The sequence below is a fragment of the Rhinopithecus roxellana genome, chromosome 14 (assembly GCF_007565055.1).
Source record: "Rhinopithecus roxellana isolate Shanxi Qingling chromosome 14, ASM756505v1, whole genome shotgun sequence".
In the NCBI taxonomy this organism is placed as follows: domain Eukaryota; kingdom Metazoa; phylum Chordata; class Mammalia; order Primates; family Cercopithecidae; genus Rhinopithecus; species Rhinopithecus roxellana.
Window position 1 is genome coordinate 15,485,339 of NC_044562.1, and position 21,552 is coordinate 15,506,890.

Sequence of the window (21,552 nt, forward strand, 5' to 3'; positions counted from 1 at the left end):
ATTCACTGGTTATCTAACTTCAACAGTTACAAACACATGATCATTTTTATTTCATCGACACACTCACCTCCTATCCTCCCCCTTTATTATTTTGAAGAAAATCCCAGATATAATACTATTTCATCTATAAATATTACATCGTGTATTGCTAAAAGATAAGCACTCATGATAAACACATAACTACGGGATCATTATCATAATAAAATTATAATAATTTTTGAAATAATTTCTCAGTGTTCAAATTTCCAATTGTTTTGTTTTTATTCAGTTTGTTTGATTTTATCTAAATTAATTACAGCTTGGATGATTTCTGGGTAATTTCTAGACTATTCATTAGCCAGGACTGGTCTTTCTGTTTGTTCTAATTCCAAATCTAATTATACTACTATTATTAAAACCGGCTACTGTTCATTGAGTTCCTACTGTGTGCTGTGCTTTCATGTACTTTCTTCCAATCCTTTCACCCACCCCAAGACTGAATTCATCCTGATTTATATTTGAGTAACCTGAGGTCGAGTGGGATTCTGTGATTGCAGGACATGGGTAGATTCAGGTTCTATCTCCAAGTCTACAGGCTGGATGGAAGCTCAGAGACCCACCCTCCAGTACCATCCCATTTCCAGCTCCTCCTCCTAGTTCATGTCACCCATCAATGCCCTGTCGATATGGAGATCCCCTTGCAGGTCTCAGGAGGCTCTTCTCTCAGAGACATCCAGCTCTGGAAAACATTGTCTCTGTCACTAACACATCAAGCCCAAGGTTAATTTCCATTGGTCCACTGGTATTTTTGTTTTGTTTTGTTTTGTTTGACAGAGTCTTCTCTGTCACCCAGGCTGGAGTGCAGTGGTGCAATCTCGGCTCACTGCAATCTCCGCCTCTTGGGTTCAAGCGATTCGCCTGTCTTGGCCTCCCCAGTAGCTGGGATTACAAGAGCCTGCCACCACATCCAGCTAATTTTTGTATTTTTAGTAGAGACGGGGTTTTGCCATGTTGGTCATGCTAACTTCGAACTCCTGACCTCAGGTGATCCAACCACAGCCTCCCAGTGTGCTGGGATTATAGGCATGAGCCACCACACCCTACCCAGATGTTAGTTTTTTTAAAATGTGTGTCTTACCATCTCAGAACCTAGTCAGCATAGGTTCTTCCACCTCTGTTCAAGTGGGTGCTCAAGGGGTGTTGTTGATAGTGGCTCTGTGGCCTTGGAGAAGCATCATGGTCATTTGAAATCACTTTCAAGTTAAGTGTCTTTATCCTTTTTGGCCAGTGGTTTTAAATGTTCAGCTAACTCAGTTCATCTGATCAAAAGCTTACACTCTTAAATGGCCGGGCGCGGTGGCTCAAGCCTGTAATCCCAGCACTTTGGGAGGCCGAGACGGGCGGATCACGAGGTCAGGAGATCGAGACCATCCTGGCTAACACGGTGAAACCCCGTCTCTACTAAAAAATACAGAAAATTAGCCGGGTGAGGTGGTGGGCGCCTGTAGTCCCAGCTACTCGGGAGGCTGAGGCAGGAGAATGGCATAAACCCGGGAGGCGGAGCTTGCAGTGAGCTGAGATCCGGCCACTGCACTCCAGCCTGGGCGACAGAGCGAAACTCCGTCTCAAAAAAAAAAAAAAAAAATTATAAAGTATAAGAAACTGAAAGAATAATAGAGTCCAGGTGTATTGCTGAATTTAGCTTTATGATAAAACAGACAATATTTAAACATTAAAAATAATTAGAACTGGGGCTGGAGGAAGAGTGACAACAGAAATTTGGTCTGACATCACTAATTACAAAATGCTTTTCATTTTTAATTTATTGTCTTAAGTATCAAGAAAAAAGTAATATCCTGTATATGCCTATATCTATATTTATGTTATTCCTAATGGAATGCTCTGAATTTTACTTCTGTTTAAGCAGACACACAAATATCAAATAAGAGTCGTTTATTTTGTTAACTAAGAGGCTGTAGCTCAAAATGCAGACCAAATATCCCTGAGAAAATTTACTCAAGGAAAATTCTTGAATCAAGCTGATGATAACCAGAATTCTCACTGTCACAGATGTCTGCTGTGTATTTTTATAATCAGGAGTACCAAGGTTGTAACCTGTATGATAAATGCAAAATGCTTTCACTGAACCTTTAGTATAGATGAACTAGTATTCCCAATCTGCTAGGCAATATGCATGAATATGCAACTTTAATTTGTTGGCGCTGTAACAGACTGTTATAGAATTTTCACAAGGTGGAACACATTTGCAATAGAATTAGGAAGCAAAAGCCAGGTATTATATTCTAGGTGCCACCAACTCAATCAGAGACTTTCATGGGGAATTCAGAACATTCCATATGCCATTTAGGACAAAAGGAAATTAATCATGCCAATATGGGTTCATGTTTACTGTGCAGTTTTTATGGCAGAGGTTTGCTGCCTGATCTAAGGTGTGCTGCCCTGTGAAAGAGCCTTCCCAGTAACACACTCTGTTACTGTATACAGATAAAATGTAAAGTGAACTCAAGAGCAGCCTTGATCTAAGGAGAGCATCTCAGCATTTGGATAGATGAGCAGTTAATAAATGAATATATTGTATAAAGTCTATTGGGGTGGCTTCAGGTGAAATTCTCTTCTAACACTCCGTACATTCAAACTGTACTGGGCAACTCTCTTAAGTGCTTTACATACATCAGCTCACATACATCAGAGAAATACTGATGAGGTAGGTGTTATGATTCCCATTCGCCAGATAAGAAAACATTCTCCATAGAGTTCATTATCTTGCCTGGGACCACATGGTCGGCATGAAATCAAGTGAGACTCCAGATCCAGTGCTGACTCGCTCAGTGCTAGTTCCACTACACTAACATGGTAACAGTTGGCGTGCTAGAGCATTCTTCAAGGAGGTTGGGTGATTTACAGATCCCGCTAAATGAATTTTATCAGTTTCTAGATCCGATATTTCTTCCTGGTGGTGGCAGATCTCCATTCAGTGTGTTATGCTAGAGGGACTGTTTCCCATAGGAAAGCCTATTTACCCAAGTCTTGGCTGTATTTTGGAACTCAGTACCAATGCCTACATATCTAAAAAAGTGAGTTTAAGAGTTGGATACCTATGCCTTTTCTACTTTTTCCATAAATTTATTCTTTGCTGTTTTCATTGTTCTTCACGCTTTACCCAACATCGAAGAGAATTACTGCTGCTCAGCCCAATGTCTTGCTGTGTATTTAGAGACCATCCACAATGTCCCTGAGATACCAGAAGAAGAACACAAACTAAACCTGTCACGTTCTCAGTTTTGGGAGTAAGATGGTGCCAGTATATTTCTCCATGCACTATCCTGGAGGCAGGGACATGTTATCTTTGCTTCTCAGGAAATTAGCCTGGCACACGGTCATTATTTTGCAGATGTATGTAGAGCTGGAATTAAACCACAGGAGGCAAACCTGAGCTTTCTTTTCTGGTTATGCAACCCTGTTCAAGGTTTGTTACCTATGAGAGCATTAAGTTTTTCATTTTGTAAATAAGGACAGTGACTTCTGCCGCTTCAAAATTATTGTGGGGAACATGTTGTCTGATGCACGTAATACTCCTCACACAGTGCCCAGTGCATAGGAAACAAGAGAAACCAGTTATGGCTAGCATGAGCAATGGACCTAAATATTTCAATGTGTGCTCTCCCCTCTTATATTTTGCAGAGGTTTCTGCTGTTTTTGAGGCTGGCACGTCGGTTACTTACATGTTTCAAGAACCCTATCCTGTGACCAAGAATATAAGCCTCTCATCCTCAGCTATTTACACAGATTCAGCTCCATCCAAGGAAAACATCGCATTTAGCTTTGTGACAGCCCAGACACCCAGTCTTTTGCTCTTTATCAATTCTTCTTCTCAGGACTTCCTGGCTGTTCTGCTCTGCAAGAATGGTGAGTGTGATGGCATGATGCTCAGCAGAGTCTCAGCCTAGGCTGGAGGGACGGTGTGTGCCCTCCAGAACTCTGCATAATTTCAACCTCAAGTTGGTCCCACCTGGGAAGCTTATTTCCAGACTTCCAGCCAAATCCTTGATTATACTTTACCTTCATGAGTTGCAATTGGTATTCAGGGCCAGTGTCAAGTCACTGCTGAAGTCTCAAATGCATTGACTTTAATTTGCCTCAACTGGATCGCAGTAATTCTTTATTATTTATTCTGTGCTGGAATCCATTAAGTGCAAAGGAGAAGATCATAAGCATATCTGAATTTCAGAAGGACACTTGCCACATATATTTTGTCATCTATGCTGCAGTCTTTTTTACTGAGAGCTGTTAAAACAATGAGCATACTTGCAGGCTGTATTAATAGAAGGTGATTGTCCAAGTCTTACAGAGAAGTAGTTAGTATATAAGTCATAACCTTGGGGAATAGCTGGCTTGCTTCTGAGAATCAGATTTCTTTTTTTCAGGCTTTTTTTTAAGATAATGACAAACTGTGGCATTTGTTATTTTGAAACAGAAAGATTTGGGGCATTTTATTTGACAAAACTATAATACTATTGTTTTATAAATCAAAATGTTATCACTTCCTTTCTTTTTGTAATTACTCCAACTTGCTACAAAATTCACAAAAAATACAAGGCATTTTTTTCCGAATGCTAAATAAACTATTAATGTTTAAAATTTTTTATTTATTATTTAAACTTCAAAACTAGTGATAAGCTCAATAGCATAGTATCTGAGGAAGAGATCATTTTTCAATTTGCATGGTATCTAATAGGTTCTAGTGCCTAAATTATCCATTATTAATTTAAGTACTAGATGAGAATCAGATTTTGAAAATAATTTGGACAGAATGAAAGATGAGAAGTTGAGAGTGATAAGCAAGATGGAATACACTTCATGCAAGGAATGATGAACGACAGCAGTTAGGATGGCTACTATGAGTTGAGATTTTCTTCTGATACTGCTTAATTCCACTCTGCAAGGATGACTATTCTCGATACAGTCATGGCAGGAATACTATTAGATGAAAACCTTATGGGGTAGAACATACAATAGTATGATTTCAAAAAACACTGTACTGTGATCAAGAATACAACTTCCTTCCCCTTGTCATCTGCTGTTGTCATGAGATGGGGCTGGGGCTTGGCAGATTCTGCCCCAGCCATGCCACTGAGTTTCTGCATGGACAGTGGTGGGACTTAGCAGAAAGGAAGCCCGGAATGTTTCCCATACACAGAGTCCTCTCCAGGCCTTAGGAGAAAACTCTCAATGATTATCTTGCTTTATTTTTTCTTGGGTTTTTTCCACTTTGATTCATCTTGCTTTCCAGCTATTTACACCATCAAAAGCCATGAATAATGTGCGGGCATAAAGAAATGATCGAATGCTGAATCAGCCCTGAAGTGAAATAATAATGACGATGGACCACGTGATGTAACAGGTGTCCTTCTTTCTAAGAGAAAAATAGAAGGGAAGGAAAATAGAGAGAAATAGAGACTAGGATGACAATGGCTCATTCCAAGCCCATCTGGAACCCACAAGAAAGATGGGTAAACACCATGAGTAATTAGATCTGTTTATCAATAGCCCTTTATGTGATTATGATTAGGACCATTCTATCAACACAGCAGGTCTTAGACTCTGCCCATCAGGGCTTTGTGAGGGTGATAAAGCTGATGGAGGACACTGAGGCATAGAGAAGTTCAGCAGGTGGACGTGCCAACGAGGTAATCTGTGGCACAGTGTGGACCAGAATCCAGGTTTCCCAATAGTTAGCCAGCAGCCTTCATTCTAAATAATATCATCTTCTAATGATGTCATTGGACCATAGTAAGATGGTTGGTTACAACCAATGCAAGACTTTTTCCAAAGCATCTTTTGGGTATAGTTCCGTAGGCACAATTGTACCTATCAGGCCATGCCTAGGGACATACAGCTGCCATGAAGACAGACAGTGAATAATGAATATAATTGTATCAAACTGCACACACACATTTAACTCTGTACTGAGCAGTATTCCAATTAATCCACACAACATTTACTTCTCATCACAACCCTTTTTGATTGATTTATTGTTGTAGAAACTGAGGCATTTCAAAATCTCACAGCAAGTAAGAAGCAGAGCTGGATTCACCCTCCCTTCTTCAGTCTCGTGGCACAATCTGTATTCTTAACCACCAGGGCTAAACAAAGAGTGTTTTTAAAATGCACAATGTTTTAAATAATGTGAATCTATTTAATTGAGAAAGCATTCTTGAATTCTTCCCTGCCCCTATCTTCTTATCTCCTAAAGTCTTACTCTATTAAAAGCTGCTTGATCCCATAGGCATCTGCATGTTTTAAAATCCTGGCTACATGCAAGAATCAAGAAGGTACTTGTGCCTTGTCTGTATGATTGTTTAAGCTTAGGTCTCAGGGCATGTGTGAAAGTTCAGGTATGAGTCCTGAGCCAAATATGAGTTACCATGGTCTGTGACACAGTCCTCAGGAGGTCCTGAGAGCGTGTGCCCAAAGTGGTCAGGGTTTTATATTTTAGGTTTTATATATTTTAGTTAGCTCAGGCTAACTCATGGGAGATGGATGTCCAGGACATTGTTATTAATAGAGTGTCCCCCTTCCCCACTCCACCTCAGAACACCCCCACCACACCTTGCTCCAGGGAACCCACAGCAGTAGGTTATGGGAAAGATGCCCTATTTAGAATCCTGGGCATCTTTTGCCATCTCCTTATACTGCAGAGATACAACTAAGATATGTGCTCAATCATTCATTTTTTCATTAACTCTCTGGGTAATTACTAGTCAAACTGCACAGTATCAGGAACTGTGAAGATAAGCAAAGAAAAGCAGGACTAAGTCCTGTCTAAAGGCGATAAGGAATGACAGACTAAAAAATCTGCCTTTAACTTTTTGAAAGGCAATCTAGATAGAGGAGGCAATCTTGTTACCCAGATTTCTAAAGCAATCTAACTAGAAGGGAGATTTTGACTAAATTTTGAGATGAATCTTTCAGAAATTCAGTGATTATAGCAGTAGAATAAAATACCTTCAGTGGTAGTCAATTCTTTGCCGTTGAAGGTCCTCAAGTGAAAATGCATGACTATTTGTTGGAGAAACCATAATAACTATCACAGGAGTGGATGAGAGGAAAAAATAATAACATCTGAGTTTCTTCCCAAGTCTTAGATTTTGTGATTCTTTATTCCCTTCTTGTGTAGTCTTACATTAATATTTCTTTCTGTTAAGGCTTCATTTGCAGACTTTGAAATGTTGCTTTGAGGAATAAAGAATCGATATTCTTACAGCTTGTTCCCAGTATGTTTGTTCTATTAGGCCATTGACCCAATTACCAGAGAATCCTGGGGGTGGGCACTGCATTATAAAGAACTGGGAATATTTTAATGTGACTTTGATACACTGTCATGAAAAAATATACCTGCGAAAATACTATTGAGAGTTAAAGATTATTAGAGATTGCAAAAAAATCAGAAAACCACAGGGTTTACAGGGGAAGGTTATTTATTATCTGCGAGAGCTTTCATGATAACATTGATTCAAACCTCCCCGAGAAGAGTTCAGAGTCTTCTGTTAGTCCAGTTGTCCTAGCCTTTGTGACTGAAGATAGCCTTGGGAATCTGGTGGAAATTATGATCAGAGGGCCACTCTTATAGGGAGCCCATTTTGCTTCCTCCAAAAAAAATCGAGTATCCGCTTCCAGGTTGTGCACAATGGCTCTAATTTCAGCACTCTGGGTTAAGAAGTCAGCAGGTGGAGTAGGGTGGATGAGTTGCATAAACACTGCACACAATTCTCAGCTTGCAAATTTATTTAATGTCGTTGAACAGGCCAGAGGAAAGAAGATCAATGTGATTCAAAGCCATGGTTATAAGTCTCTCCCTGGCAGGGGTTTGATTTTCCAGGGTTGGAATTCTTCTTTGCCCTTTATCATTATTCTTGAAATTTCTCCAACTAGAGACTCATTCAGGTTAAACTGCTGCTGTGTTTTCAAAGGAAAACAGGTACTTCTTCCTAAATAAAAAGGAATACGTTTAATTTCTGTAATGGAAGAACAGAGACAGAAAGAGAGACATTTTGAGGTCAGAGTTGTTAGGAAAGAGAAGGCGGTTTTAGTTCCATAACCTGGGGCTTTGGCCACAGACAACTTCTCTGAGTCTGGACAGTTGGAGGAGAAGGGGTCTTGAAGAGAGGAAAAGGGTCCAGAAAGGGAGATGAGCTGATTCTAAAGATACCCAGGACCTTCACACAATTGTATTGAGTGATGGTTTTGCCTTCTCCACACTAGTGGGGATTTTTCTTTCAAATCTGCAGCTCAGAAAATATTCATGGAACACCTACCAAGTGGCACATACTAGCTCATGTACTGGAGAGACAAAGACAGACAGAAAGGACCCTTCCCTGGCTTTAAGAAATCTAGTTGGCCGGCCGTGGTGGCTCACGCCTGTAATCCCAGCACTTTGGGAGGCCGAGGTGGGCGGATCACGAGGTCAGGAGATCGAGACCATCCTGGCTAACATGGTGAAACCCCGTCTCTACTAAAAAATACAAAAAACTAGCCAGGCGTGGTGGCGGCGCCTGTGGTCCCAGCTACTCGGGAGGCTGAGGCAGGAGAATGGCAGGAACCAGGAAGGCGGAGCTTGCAGTGAGCCGAGGTGGCGCCACCGCACTCCAGCCTGGGCGACAGAGTGAGACTCCGTCTCAAAAAAAAAAAAAAAAAAGAAAAAAAGAAATCTAGTTATGGGAAGAAACTCTTCTAGGTAGAGTGAGTTAAAGATGATCAATTATCTCTGGGAGAGAAGGTCAGAAAAGGCTTCCTAGAGAGGGTGACGCTTGAGTTGGTCATGAAAGATAAATTAGTGTTCTCCAGCAGACATTATGTTTTTCACAAAAATAAAGATATTTATTTGATTTTTCCTCATTTTCTCCATTTTATTCACATTACAGTTGAAATCTATATATGCGTCATGATCAATTTCTGTTTCTATTCTTCCATCATCTTCTTTGCTGATAGAAATGCAACGTCAAATTCAGAATATGCACTAACTCTAGGGCCATCCATCCATGGTGAAATTCTTCGGGTACACAATCCAGATAAGGTTCCCAGGTCACCTGCCAGGGCGGCTGTGCAGCTGCCCTCCAGCACCAAATGGTTTGTCTGACTTTGCTTCAGGATTTCTTTTTATCAATCTTTTTTTTTAAGCATATGCATTCATAAGATGCACTGTCTGCATTTGTGATTGCACACACCTTGGAGGGAATAATGATGAACTGCGACACTTTATATTTTGAACACACTATCCAAGGGAGGCAAGAATAAGAAGGAAGCCAGGGAGGGAGCATTTTCAAAGCACAAAACTCTGCAGTGGCTAGCCAGGGCTGAGTCGACCTTAGAACACCCCTGCCATTACTACTGTCTTATGGAAGCCCTTCAAAGTGTAATACTGCCTCCAGATAGCCCCTCCCTAACACCAGCATATGCTTGATTTCCTCAGAGAAGCAAGAATCCTGATAAACAGAAGGGGAAAAGCAAGCCTTGGAAGGATGATTTTGACAGCCTTACTAAGCCCTGACCACTTCAGTCTCTGGGCTTGTGTCAAGCAACACTTTGCTGGGTTTGAATTTAAAATTGCCAGTAGTCTTTTGCTATCTCCCAGACTGTGTTTTAGTTGTTTCTTTGCCTACGTTTCTGGGCTTTCCAACAATCTCTTGTACTTTCATCATCCATTTCACTGTAATGCGATTATGACACAGTGTGATCTCTAGAGGGCGATAAAGAGTCCTCCTCGTTACTTTCTCCTAGTGAAGGTCAAGGGATGATAAGGGCAGGACAGAGGGCACTTCCATTACCACAGGGTTAGATTAGGGTGCTAAGGTTGGGCCTGACTGGAGAAACAGTGGCATGCTGAGTAATACCAGATCTGGGTCATCTTTTCTTCTCTTCTCTTTGTTGTTGTTTATGCTTGATTTTGTGGTATGCTCCTAAGTTCCAAGAAGATTGCTATGAACTGAGTTGTGAACTACCCCCTTCCCAAAATCCATGTGTTGAAGCCCTAACCCTCAGTGTAGCTGTATTTGGAGTAAGAGGGTAATTAGGCTAAATGAAATTATGAGATTGGAGCCCTAATCTGACAGGATTAGTGTCCTTAAAGCAGGAGACACTAGAGAACTCTGTCTCCCGCTCTCTCTTTGAATGCCATGTGAGGACACTGAGAAGGCAGCTATCTACAAGCCAGGAGGAGAGCCCTCAACAGGGACCGAGTCAGCCAGCACTTGGTTTGTATTTCCTAGCTTCCAGAAGTTTGAGAAAACAAATTGTGTTGTCTGAGTCACTCACTCAGTCTATGACATTTTGTTGTAGCCAACTGAGTGGACAAAGGTCAAATGAGATGATGCAAGTAACTATGCTGTGTAGACTGTAAACTATAAAACACACTTTATTTACTTATTGGTATAAGTAATAATATGAATGATCTGCATCCTGCGGTTATCAGAGCATGAATGTGAAGGCTAGGATTTAGGGCATTTGGGGTTAAAATTTAATACAAAGAGGAAATGAAAATGTGCAGTGCCTAGAGGCAGAACACTTGGGCCTGGATGGGACATTACCCTGAAGAAGGAGAAAGATAAGGTACAGGGTGTCCTCTTGAATACCAGCTGTCTCCAGGCATAGGAAACAGATTTTAATATACACAAGCATGAAAACAAAACCTTTTCAAGAATGACTTTCTCAAATGCCGCCCAACACAGACCTTCAGGGAACTTCTCTGATGTTTCTAAAATAAAGAGAGGTGTGTGTGTGTGTGTGTGTGTGTGTGTGTGTGTGTGTAGAGAGAGAGAGCTATAATAACTAGGAAACAGAGTTATGTGTAGAACTAACTAACAAAGATTTCTGCTCACTACGGGGCTAGTCCTTGCACAATACACCTGGGGCAACATAGTCAAACACAAGGAAACTCCCCACCTCAACCCCAACAACTTTGGCTGTGGAGCTAGCTGGGCAGCATGTGCCAACATCAAAGAAAATCAAAATAGAGACAATAGCAGCTTCCAAGTCAGTCCTCTAAGACCCTCAGCAAAGAGCTAGTATGGAAATAAAGCCAACAAAAATGTCAAAATACAATCAACTCTACAAACATCTGTTTAATACCTATTGTCTCAGTTTACCAGGGCTGCCAAAACAAAATACCACAGACGGAATGACATAAGCAATAACAATTTGTTTTCTAATGGTTCTAGTGACTGGAAGTCCAAGTTCAAGGTACTGGCAGTGTTGGCGTCTGGTGAGGACCCTGGCTCTGTGTTGGCCACCTTTTCCTGTGTGCTCACATGGTCTTCCCTCGTGCGTGAGGAGAAAGGGAGAGAGAGACAGAAGGGCTTTGCTGGTGTCTCTTCTTATAAAGACACTAATCCTGTTGGATCAGAGCCCCACCCTTATGACCTCATTTACTCTGAATTACTTCCTTAGAGACCTCCTTTCCAAATACAGCCACACTAGAATTAGTCTTCAACGTATGAATCTTGTAGAGAGACAAACATTTATTCTATAATACCTACCATGTGCTAGATGCTGTTCTATGTGTTCATGGTAGAAAAATAAATATGGTATAGTTGGCTTCAGAAAGATTCTTTGGGTTAAGATTAATATACAATTCCTCTTTGTAACGTCAGTGTGAGGCAGAGTAACTTAGCACGTAGTTCACCTCATTATGCTTGGATTTATGTAATGTATTTTGAATCTAGTAGGAGGAGAAGTTACATATACAGTAAGAGGGGAAATGCTCTGTAGAATCCATGAGAAGATATTATAGGATGACAATGGGGCCGTATCGGGGAGAGGGAGTAGCTCGTCCTGGTGCATTTTGAAAGTCTTCTAGTGTAAATAGGCCTGAATATCCATTGCATTAATTGAGTTCTTAATCATATTCTTTTTGAGATTCTGTCCTGCCACCTGTGATGTGTGTGTGGGAGGCAGGGTTGCTTGGGGAGTGGGTCTCTGTAGAGCTGGCGTTCTGTGGCTTTATGTTCTCAGGGCCTCTAGGTCTTCTCACTTGGTACTTTCCCAGTTTAAACAACTCTTCAGACATTTTCCAAGAATTGAACAACTGTTTGTTTTTTCAGCAAGGCTGGTTGCTTACAGCTGTACTGTGAGAATCAGAATAATTAGTATTTGCCCTTATGATGCTTCATCGTTTGTAGAAAGGAAAAAGGAGTGCACAAAGTGCCTTGGTTCTTCATCTGTAAATGTGGGATCATCGTGTTGGTCAAGGGTCTCGCAGCAGTGCGGCGGGGCATTAATGAGATCCTGTCTGTAAAGGGCTTGGAGAAACTCACTTGAAAGATGTGGCAAAAATACAAAGAAGAGTTGTTACAAAACAGACCAAAGAACAGGCTGGTTACTAAACTACCTTTATTTTACTTTTTTTTTTTTTTTTTGTAAGCCAGGGATAGAGAAAATGGGAGATTGAATGTTTAGCTTTTGGACTGGAACTCTAATTAGAGGTTTAAGGATTAAGAACATAGTTGGAGTCAGTGTGAAGAAAGCTTTTCTCAGAGAAAAAGACATGTTTTTACTCTTCTTAGAGCACTTGACCTGTAAATACTTACATCTTGAGATGTGAAACAAATTCAATGAAAGACCCGAGCTCAGGGTTATTCGGTTCTCTGTGTAGTTAATTACCTTTTGTCCAGCAAGGAGGCCTTGAATTATCATTATTTCTCCTAATTCAAAGTTATTGAAGATATGTCTCCACTTTAATAAGTAGCTTGACCTCTCGATGTTAAGAAATGAGGGCTCTGGCAGTCAGATGCCCTGTTCTAAAGCTGCAGTGGAAAGATAGGTTGGGGGATAGTTTCCAGCCTTAAGAATCCAGTTCAAATTCCTAACACCAGGCATAGGCCACCGTCTTTGATCTTCCAGGTAGAAAATATTTCCTAGCAGCTAATACCTGTCAAGTGCTGAGTAGGTGCCAAGGCATAATTTTCATAGTCTGCATACATTAATTCATCTCATTCTCACACAATGACTATGGAGTCAGTGCTAGTATTTCCCTGTTTTACAGACAAGGAAATTTTGGCCTAGAAAGGTTAAATGACTTGTCCAAGAAGATACACACAGTAAGGGATCAGTGGGGCTGGAAATTAAAGCCCATTATATTTACTTTTTAACTTGTAAACTCTTCTGCTCTGTTCTCTGACCTTTCATGGTACTGTGTGTACTTCTCTCAAGGAACCTGCCATTTTTTGGGGGGTGCTTGCTTGAGCCCCCATCTAGGTTGTATTGTCATCTAGGAATGCCACATTCACTTCCTGTGCACCCCACCACCATGATGTCTTGCTTGTAGATCTTCATTCAAGAGAGTGGCCAGGCAGAAATAATGGGGTAATATATCAGGAGTGCTAAAACACCACTGAAAGATTTAGAAACACAATGCCAATGAAGGAACTTGCCACGTATCTCCTGATATTTAGCAAATTGCACTTTGATACACAAGGAAGCACACAGTACTAACAAGTCCAGAAAAAAATACCACGGCTTTATTGGTGTGAATTTCTGTAACGCAAGTTTCAGGATGCAGCAAGAGCCCCCAGCTCTGAGACTCACCAACCAAATCGCACAGCCACTGTCAACTGAAATGCTGTAGTGGAATAGCACACAGGGGAGTGCTACTTTCTTGGAACAAGTGATTTTAAAGTATTAATAGGGCTCCCCAGGATTTTTTACTTTTTGGTCAGAAAAATTCCATGTAGTAAATGTAAGTTCTCATTTAAACATGGAGAATGAATGTGCAAATTTATTATCTCTCCTTTCTTAAACTCCTTCAAAATGACATAAAGCAGGCCAGGCTTGGTGGCTCATGCTTGTAATCTCAGCACTTCAGGAGGCCAAGATCAGGAGTTCGAGACCAGCCTGGCCAACATGGTGAAACTCTGTCTGTACTAAAAATACAAGAATTAGTCGGGCGTCGTGGCACATGCCTGCCGTCCCAGCTACTCAGAAGGCTGAGGCCGCGTAATCACTTGAACCAGGGAGGTGGAGATTGCAGTGAGCCAAGATTGTACCATGGCACTCCAGCCTGGGTGACAGAGCAAGACTTGGTATTTAAAAAAAAAAAGAAAAGACAAAGCAATTAAATAATTTTTAATTTTTAGAAGTAGGAAATCGAAAAGACAAAGACAACAGAAGATAATTTAGTATGAGTGAAAAACGTGAACTCAGTGTGGGAAATGGGAGAGCAGATGAACGGTAAAGGCTGCCTCTGCCCCAGTGTTTGCTGAACAGTCTCCCTGCTTAGGCTAATAGGCAAGTTCCTTTTCACTTCCATCCCAGGCTTATTCTGTAGCATACAGAAGTTGAACGAAAGACTGTCCAAAGCTGAGGGCAAGGTGAAGATACTGGGCTAAATATGGAAATAAAGCCCAGTCTGCACACTGGGCTATGGGATCCCCAGTCCTATTTTTTGACCTGTTCCCAGAGCTCTTATGGTAAGACTTTTTTTTCTCTATACAGGAGATAAGAGTCCTTGACCATGGAAAAACTGAACAGCCCCATGAAAAACGTGTGATAACCAGAATTATAGAAATGTCCCCTCATTGAAAAAAATAATTTACCCATATGATCACCAGACAGTAAAGCCCATCTACTGACCTGCGTAGCTTCTGCACTTGGGACCTTCAGTCCAATTTGTAGTGCCTCAGTCATAAGTGTGAACAAATAACCAAGGCTATTCAGTACTTTTGCCAGCCCTCCAAGACAAAAGATGACAATGAAAGCACACAAATAAACAAAGGTAATGGAGAAACAGGGGTGATGCAAGAGACACAAGAAACATTAACAACATAATATCTTCAGCTAGGTAGGATAATATATAAACCCATTAAACAATAATATGGTATTTATTTGTTTATTTTTTAAGCAACAGAGTCTCTGTCTCTTGCCCAGGCTGGAGTGTGGTGGTGCAAACATAGCTCACTGCAGCCTCAAACTCGTGAGCTCAAGGGATCCTCCTGCCTCAGCCTCCTGCGTGTCTGGGAATATAGGTGCAAGCCACTGTGCCCGCCTGGGAACATGATCTTTAAAATAAAACTGGCAAACAATGAGAAAGAACTTTTGGAAACGTGATAGAGAAATTTGTTAAAAAATCTAGAAAGGTGGAAGATAAAACCTGAGAAATCTCCTAGCAAGTTGAATAAAAATATTAAAAAGTGAGCAATGAAAAACAAAGAAGAAAATCAGAGGGTCAAAATGTAATGCCCAATATCTAATAGCAGTTACAGAAACAGAGAATAAATGTGGAGGAGGTGTTAGCAAATATATATTTGAAAATATTTTATAGAATAAAACTGATGCAAAAGTTTGTTCTCTTACCCAGCACAGTGCATAGAAAACGGCATACCCAAGGCAAAGGCAACATCCTAAATCTCCTAAAGATAGGCGAATCAGGAGGCAGACAAACATGGAACTCCTCAAGAAAAACACTGGACGTTTGCAGATAGTGGAAAAACATCACAATTCTAAGCGGAAATGGTTTGCAAACTGGAATTCTATGTTTAGTCAAATTATCAGTCATGTGTAATGTCATTATTGAAGACTTCCTAAATATCTTTCCTGGGACTCTACTTGATATGCATTCATTATCTGATATTGCATAAAAACTACCACCAAACTTAGCACCTTAATGCAACACACCTTTATCACCTTATATAGTTCTGGGAGAGGTCAGGAATCTCAGCCTGGTTTAACTGGATGATTCCAGCTCTTGGTGTCTCCGAGGTCAAACTGTTGTCCTGGGCAAAGAGCGTGATAATCTGCTTCCAAGCTCCCTCGTGTGGCTGTTGACAGGAGGTTTCAGGTGCTTGATATGCTGGTTTTTTAATAGAGCTGCTTAAACAGCATGTCATCTGGCTTCCCCAGAAACAGTGGAGGACAGGGGGCAAGGGTATAGAGGGAGGACACAGAAGAACAGTTAAAACAGAAATCAAAGTCTTTTAGAACCTTAAATGGAGAACGGATGCCTAGCCCAACCTGGGAGAGAATTACACAAGGGTGTGAATACCAGGCGGCAGGGATTATTAGATGTCATCGTGAAGATTGCCTGTCACAACGTGGTTCCCCCAATTAAAGAAGTATATAAAAAAGAAAGACGGCCGGGCGCGGTGGCTCAAGCCTGTAATCCCAGCACTTTGGGAGGCCGAGACGGGCGGATCACGAGGTCAGGAGATCGAGACCATCCTGGCTAACACGGTGAAACCCCGTCTCTACTAAAAATACAAAAACTAGCCGGGCGAGGTGGCGGGCGCCTGTAGTCCCAGCTACTCGGGAGGCTGAGGCAGGAGAATGGCGCAAACCCGGGAGGCGGAGCTTGCAGTGAGCTGAGATCTGGCCACTGCACTCCAGCCTGGGCGACAGAGCGAGACTCCGCCTCAAAAAAAAAAAAAAAAAAAAAAAAAAAGAAAGACATGAGACCCAGGAAACAGAGAAGCCACCACAGGACAGGACAGGTATTTCGGGATTGCAGCTATGCAGATGTCACAGAGAAAAACCAGTCGGGGTCAATGGTTCTCAGCTGGGCATGATTTTGGCCTCCCAGGGGACATTTAGTACTCTACAGAGCCGTTTTTCATTGTCAAGATGGGACTGCTATGGATATGCAGTGAGTAGGAGCCAGGGATGCTGCAAAACATCTGTAAAACCAGGATAGCCCCTATGACAAAGAGGAAACCAAGTCTATAGGTCTAGAATGAGATACAAGAAAACAGGGCGTTTGGAAGGAGGATCCTAGAAAAAGTATGCAAGTAACAAATACCAGCTTTATCACTTGCATGCATATATCAGACAAACAATAAGGACATTGAAAACCAATCTCACCAAAATGGTGATAGACCTATACAGAAAGCATGAGAGGAGCTCTTATGTGACTCGGTCTCAGAAAGGCAGCTCCTCATTTATCAATGTGGGTGGGCAAAAGATTATATCTAAAATGTATAACTCAAGAAATAACAACATACAATAACAACTGTAAAATACAGTTAAAATAACAAGCAGAGTAATAGAACTAAAAGTAACTGCATGCGAAGAGGAAGGCGAGAGGGTGGGGCAACAGCTGCTTTCTTATGTTCAGTTTTTCTATACTATTTGACTTTATAAATGTATTACTTTGATAAAAAAAAGTAAGTGCTTCAAATAAATCTATTGTTAGATTATAAAGAAAGTGGTTTACAGTTTTTTTGAAAGAAAATTAGTTTTTTTCCCCTACCAATAAATATGTATAAATATCTAAAGGATATTGGCTGAAGACACATGAGATGACTACGTGGACAGTTGCACATATGCCCCCTTTTGATATTTTCAGTTAATGTAGTTCTTCAATGAGTGAATGAAGGAATTAATGGAAGAATACATGATGAAATAATTTAATTGAAAACAGGCCAGGCGCGGTGGCTCATGCCTGTAATCCCATCACTTTGGGAGGCCAAGGCGGGTGGATCACCTGAAATCAGAAGTTCAAGACCAGCCTGGTCAACATGGAAAATCTTGTCTCTACTAAAACTACAAAAAATTAGCTGGGCGTGGTGTGGGGCACTTGTAATCCCAGCTACTCAGGAGGCTGAGGCACTAGAATCGCTTGAACCCGGGAGGCGGAGTTTGCAGTGAGTCGAGATTGTGCCACTGCACTCCAGCCTGGGCAACAAGAGCAATACTCCATCTCAATATATATATATATATATATATATATATATATATATATACACACACACACACACACACATATATTTATATTTATATATATTATATATGTATTTGTATTATATATATATTAAAAAAACAAATGATTCTACCTCTTTTTTAATGGTTAAGCACATTTTATTTAAACAGTTCATGCTAAGGCTAATAAGAAGCTCCTCATTGCCAGATCTGGTTCAGGCCTTAATCTCATGAGTTACCTAGAGCACACATATGTAAACCAAAAATAAAATTTGAAGCGCCCCCACCCCCGATTGGTCATCTGAGTAGAATCCTTCCTCTATGGCAGGGCACTCCAAAGTTAACTTCAAAGACTGGTTCATGCCATGACAGGAAAGGGCCGCTCGGGCATACCTCATTATACACCCCCCACTTTTGGAATTCAGGAAAAGCCAACAAGCATTTGGCACTAACACAGACCTTAAATCTCATAAGAAATATTTACAATCTATTCTTTCTAAATCCAGACACCTGGAGGCTTCATCTGCATGATAAAACTTTGGTTTCCACAACCTCTTATCATAACTCGGGCATTCTTTCTATTGGTATTAACTCTTTCAAACAATCTGAAAAATTGTAGATCTACCTATAACCTGGAAGCCCCATCTTTGAGTTGTCTTGCCTTTCTGGACCAAACCAATGGTTATCTTAAATGCATGTGATTGATGTCTCATAACTCCCTAAAATGCATAAAACCAAGTTGCCCCCCAGTCACCTTGGGCACATGTTCTCAGGGTCTCCTGAAGGCTGTGTCATGAGCTGTGATCACTCATATTTCACTTAAAATAAATCTCTTCAAATATTTTACAGGGTTTGACTTTTCATTGACACATGCCCTTACAAGAGCGTTGGAGCTCTATTGGCCACTTCTCAGTCTTCTGGATGAATAACTTGTCCTGAGTCTACCCTTTAAATGTTGACTTTTTTGTGTCAGCTCTGTTTTTTTCCTTTTTTCTTTTTTTGAAGGAAAGATAGACCCTACCTGAGCTAGCTCATCCATTCCCATTCCCATGACTTCAACTGGTTACTGTATGCTGATGAACCCAAATCTATATGCTTAGCTTGGGTAGATCTATCTGGCCTTAAAAGAATTGTCCCAATTACCTACACGGGCAACTTTACTTGGTTGTCCCCTAGTCCTCTGAAACTCAACACTTCGCAAAATGAACTCAAACTCTACCTCAACACCTCCCCACCACTCCAACCCCTCAGCTAGATCTGCTTCTACTTGAATTTTTCCTTTTTCAGATAAATGTTCTACATTCACCCAAATGTCCATGTCAGAAACAAGCGTCACTCTTCTTTTCCTCTTTCTCACCCCTCTGGAGTCCATCAGTTACCACACTTTACTGAATATACTTATATTGCATGCTTCCACAGTCTCTTTAAATCTATTCACTTCTTCATACTCCCACTTTGGCTATCTTTGTTCTGGCCACCCTAATCTTGGAATTAGATTACTGCCACGGAGTTCAAATACTTCTCCCAACTTCTAGGCCTATATTCTTTTAATTCATTCTCCATTCTGACCAGGGTGATCTTTTAAAAATTCAAATATATTCATGTCACTTATTTTTCGATAGTGTCCCATAGCCTGCAGGCTCATCTCTAAACTCTCCTCAGTCCCAGGCTCTTGCTATCCTCTGAAGTTTCCATTTTTTTTATGATTCTCACACCCCACTATACTCTCTATCTATGTTAAATTATGCTCGGACGATTGAATGCATCATGTTCTGTCCTTCCTCTAAGTCTTTGCACATTTTCTTACCTTTGCTTGAATCCTCTTTTTTTCCTGCCTCCATTCCCTCCTTGCTGGAAATTCTAATTTCTCCAAGTTTTGGTTCAATGTCACTTTCCCTGGGAAAGCTTTCCTGGTCCTCTCCCAAAGACTCCATTAAGTGCCCTTCAACTGAGCTTTCTGTATCAGTCTATTAGCGAAATTTTCACAATTACTGTTCACTTATATCCACTGCTATGATCTGAATTCCAGGACTTAGCACTCCTGGTCTAGCACAATGTGGGAGCCCGGTGTCTACAGGCGATAAGTACTCTACCATTGTGGACAACTTTTCTTAGTGAAATTGCTTAAGAGCTTCTTTTAAAAATAGGGCTTTTTTTTTTTTTTTTCAAGCAAAAGATCCTTTTTTACAAGCATATACTAATGGTTCATCTTTAAAAGAGTTCACTGGCATATCTTTGTTGTGCACTAAAGCACACAGAAGAAGGAAAAAGAAGAAATTAAGTTGGCTAACAACCTTGCTTAAAAGCACAGAAATAAAATGAGAGTAAGACTTCAAAAAGTTGCAGATAATAAAAATGGGTTGTGCTCTTCTTATTTCTAATTTTGATAGATATTTTTCTCCTCAAAGTATAATAAGGGTCTGAGAAAAAATACCTTAAAGGGGAGGCAATTTAAAAGAGGCAAAATATTGCATTAAAAAATAGATAGGGGAAAAATGTGACCAAGTCATCAGCTCCATGATGCTAATACTGTTGGTTTTTAGGTGTTTGAATTGCCCACCTTAGGTGGGGCCTCTGAAAAGACAAATGAGATTAGACATGAAGTGCCTGATAGTTTAAATGAAAGCACAACAATGAAAATCAAAGAAACAGCACACGTAATTCCCCTCTGACGGTCCTGATTTCCAGCTCTCTGTAGCAGTAACTAAGTAAGCCTGGGTGTCCAGCAACATAGGCCATCGACATTTGTCAGGCTTTTCAATAAACTGGCAATGAAAGACTAAATCCGTTCAAGGTAGGAGATAAATTAGCACACGGCCAAAGGTACTGGAGGAATAAGCACTGATTTCGTAGCTGAAATATTTTTTGATAAAGTAATAATCCTCGGTAATCTCTTTCCAGCTTTAAATAACAGCCAGTCTTTGTGCTGGCAGTTTAATTTTGTTGGCTGCCCTTGTCTTACAAATATATTTAGTGGAGTCTGGAATATCATTTTGCGCTGAAAGCTGAAGCCTTTGTCATGCTGAAGCCCGACAGAGGCAATAAATCAAAGACAAAGTGAAAAGGAATAGAAACGGGCTATCGGAAACTTATTTCCCCAGAGCTGCTGAGCTTTCGTCTCATGCTAGCAGGTGTATCGTATCAGTCATGTCTTCCTGTTAAGTGCCTATGTTGTAATGATATTGACTTACAACTACATTGCACCCTGGTTGGCATTGCTCCAAAGTGCTTAAGATGCATCTATGGGAAATACATGCTGAAAATAGCGTCATGAAAATATACAACTCCAGTTTTCTTTACTTTCTTTTTTTTTTTCTTTTCCTCCTCTAAGATCATTCTTCCCAGGAAATGAGGTTTAGGCAACTTCCCCAAGTCACACCATTTGTACATGGAAAGATGTGCAACTGAATGCTTTTATCCTCCAGCAAGAACTGTGCTGGGACACGATATTCAACTTCAACTTCTTCCACTAATTTCCTCTCATTGGTGTCTAATCAATTAATAAATGACGTTTTAAAGGTAAGGGGCCACTATAAACTTAACATGGTGAAACCAGGACTAATATTCTTCAAGATCTATGTTTGCCAAATTAGTCATTACTGAGAATGGATTGTGGATAAAGAACATTTAAGTGTTTATAGGGGTCTGTGTCTTACCATTAGCAATATAAATGAATAAAAATCACTATACTAGGAAGCCAGGGAGCTGGGTTCTTGTATTAGTTTTCTATTGTTGAGTAATACTTCTACAAATGTACTGGATTAGAAGAGCAAACATTTCTTATCTCACAGTTCCCTTGGGTCAAGAGTCTAAGCACCATTTGTCTGTGTGCTCTATTCAGGGGCTCACAGGCTACAATCAAGGTATCAGCTG

At 40.7% G+C, this 21,552-nt stretch overlaps 1 protein-coding gene across 2 annotated transcripts in view; it reads left to right on the plus strand.

Moving 5' to 3' along the window:
* The window catches only part of CNTNAP5 (contactin associated protein like 5), an 886,717-nt gene that overhangs the window by 758,903 nt on the left and 106,262 nt on the right, over window positions 1-21,552 (plus strand). For both annotated transcript variants that reach the window (XM_010356733.2, XM_030916676.1), the window contains exon 19: window positions 3,682-3,906. In XM_010356733.2, coding sequence (XP_010355035.1) covers window positions 3,682-3,906 — 225 coding nt within the window. The remainder of the gene's footprint in view (window positions 1-3,681; window positions 3,907-21,552) is intronic.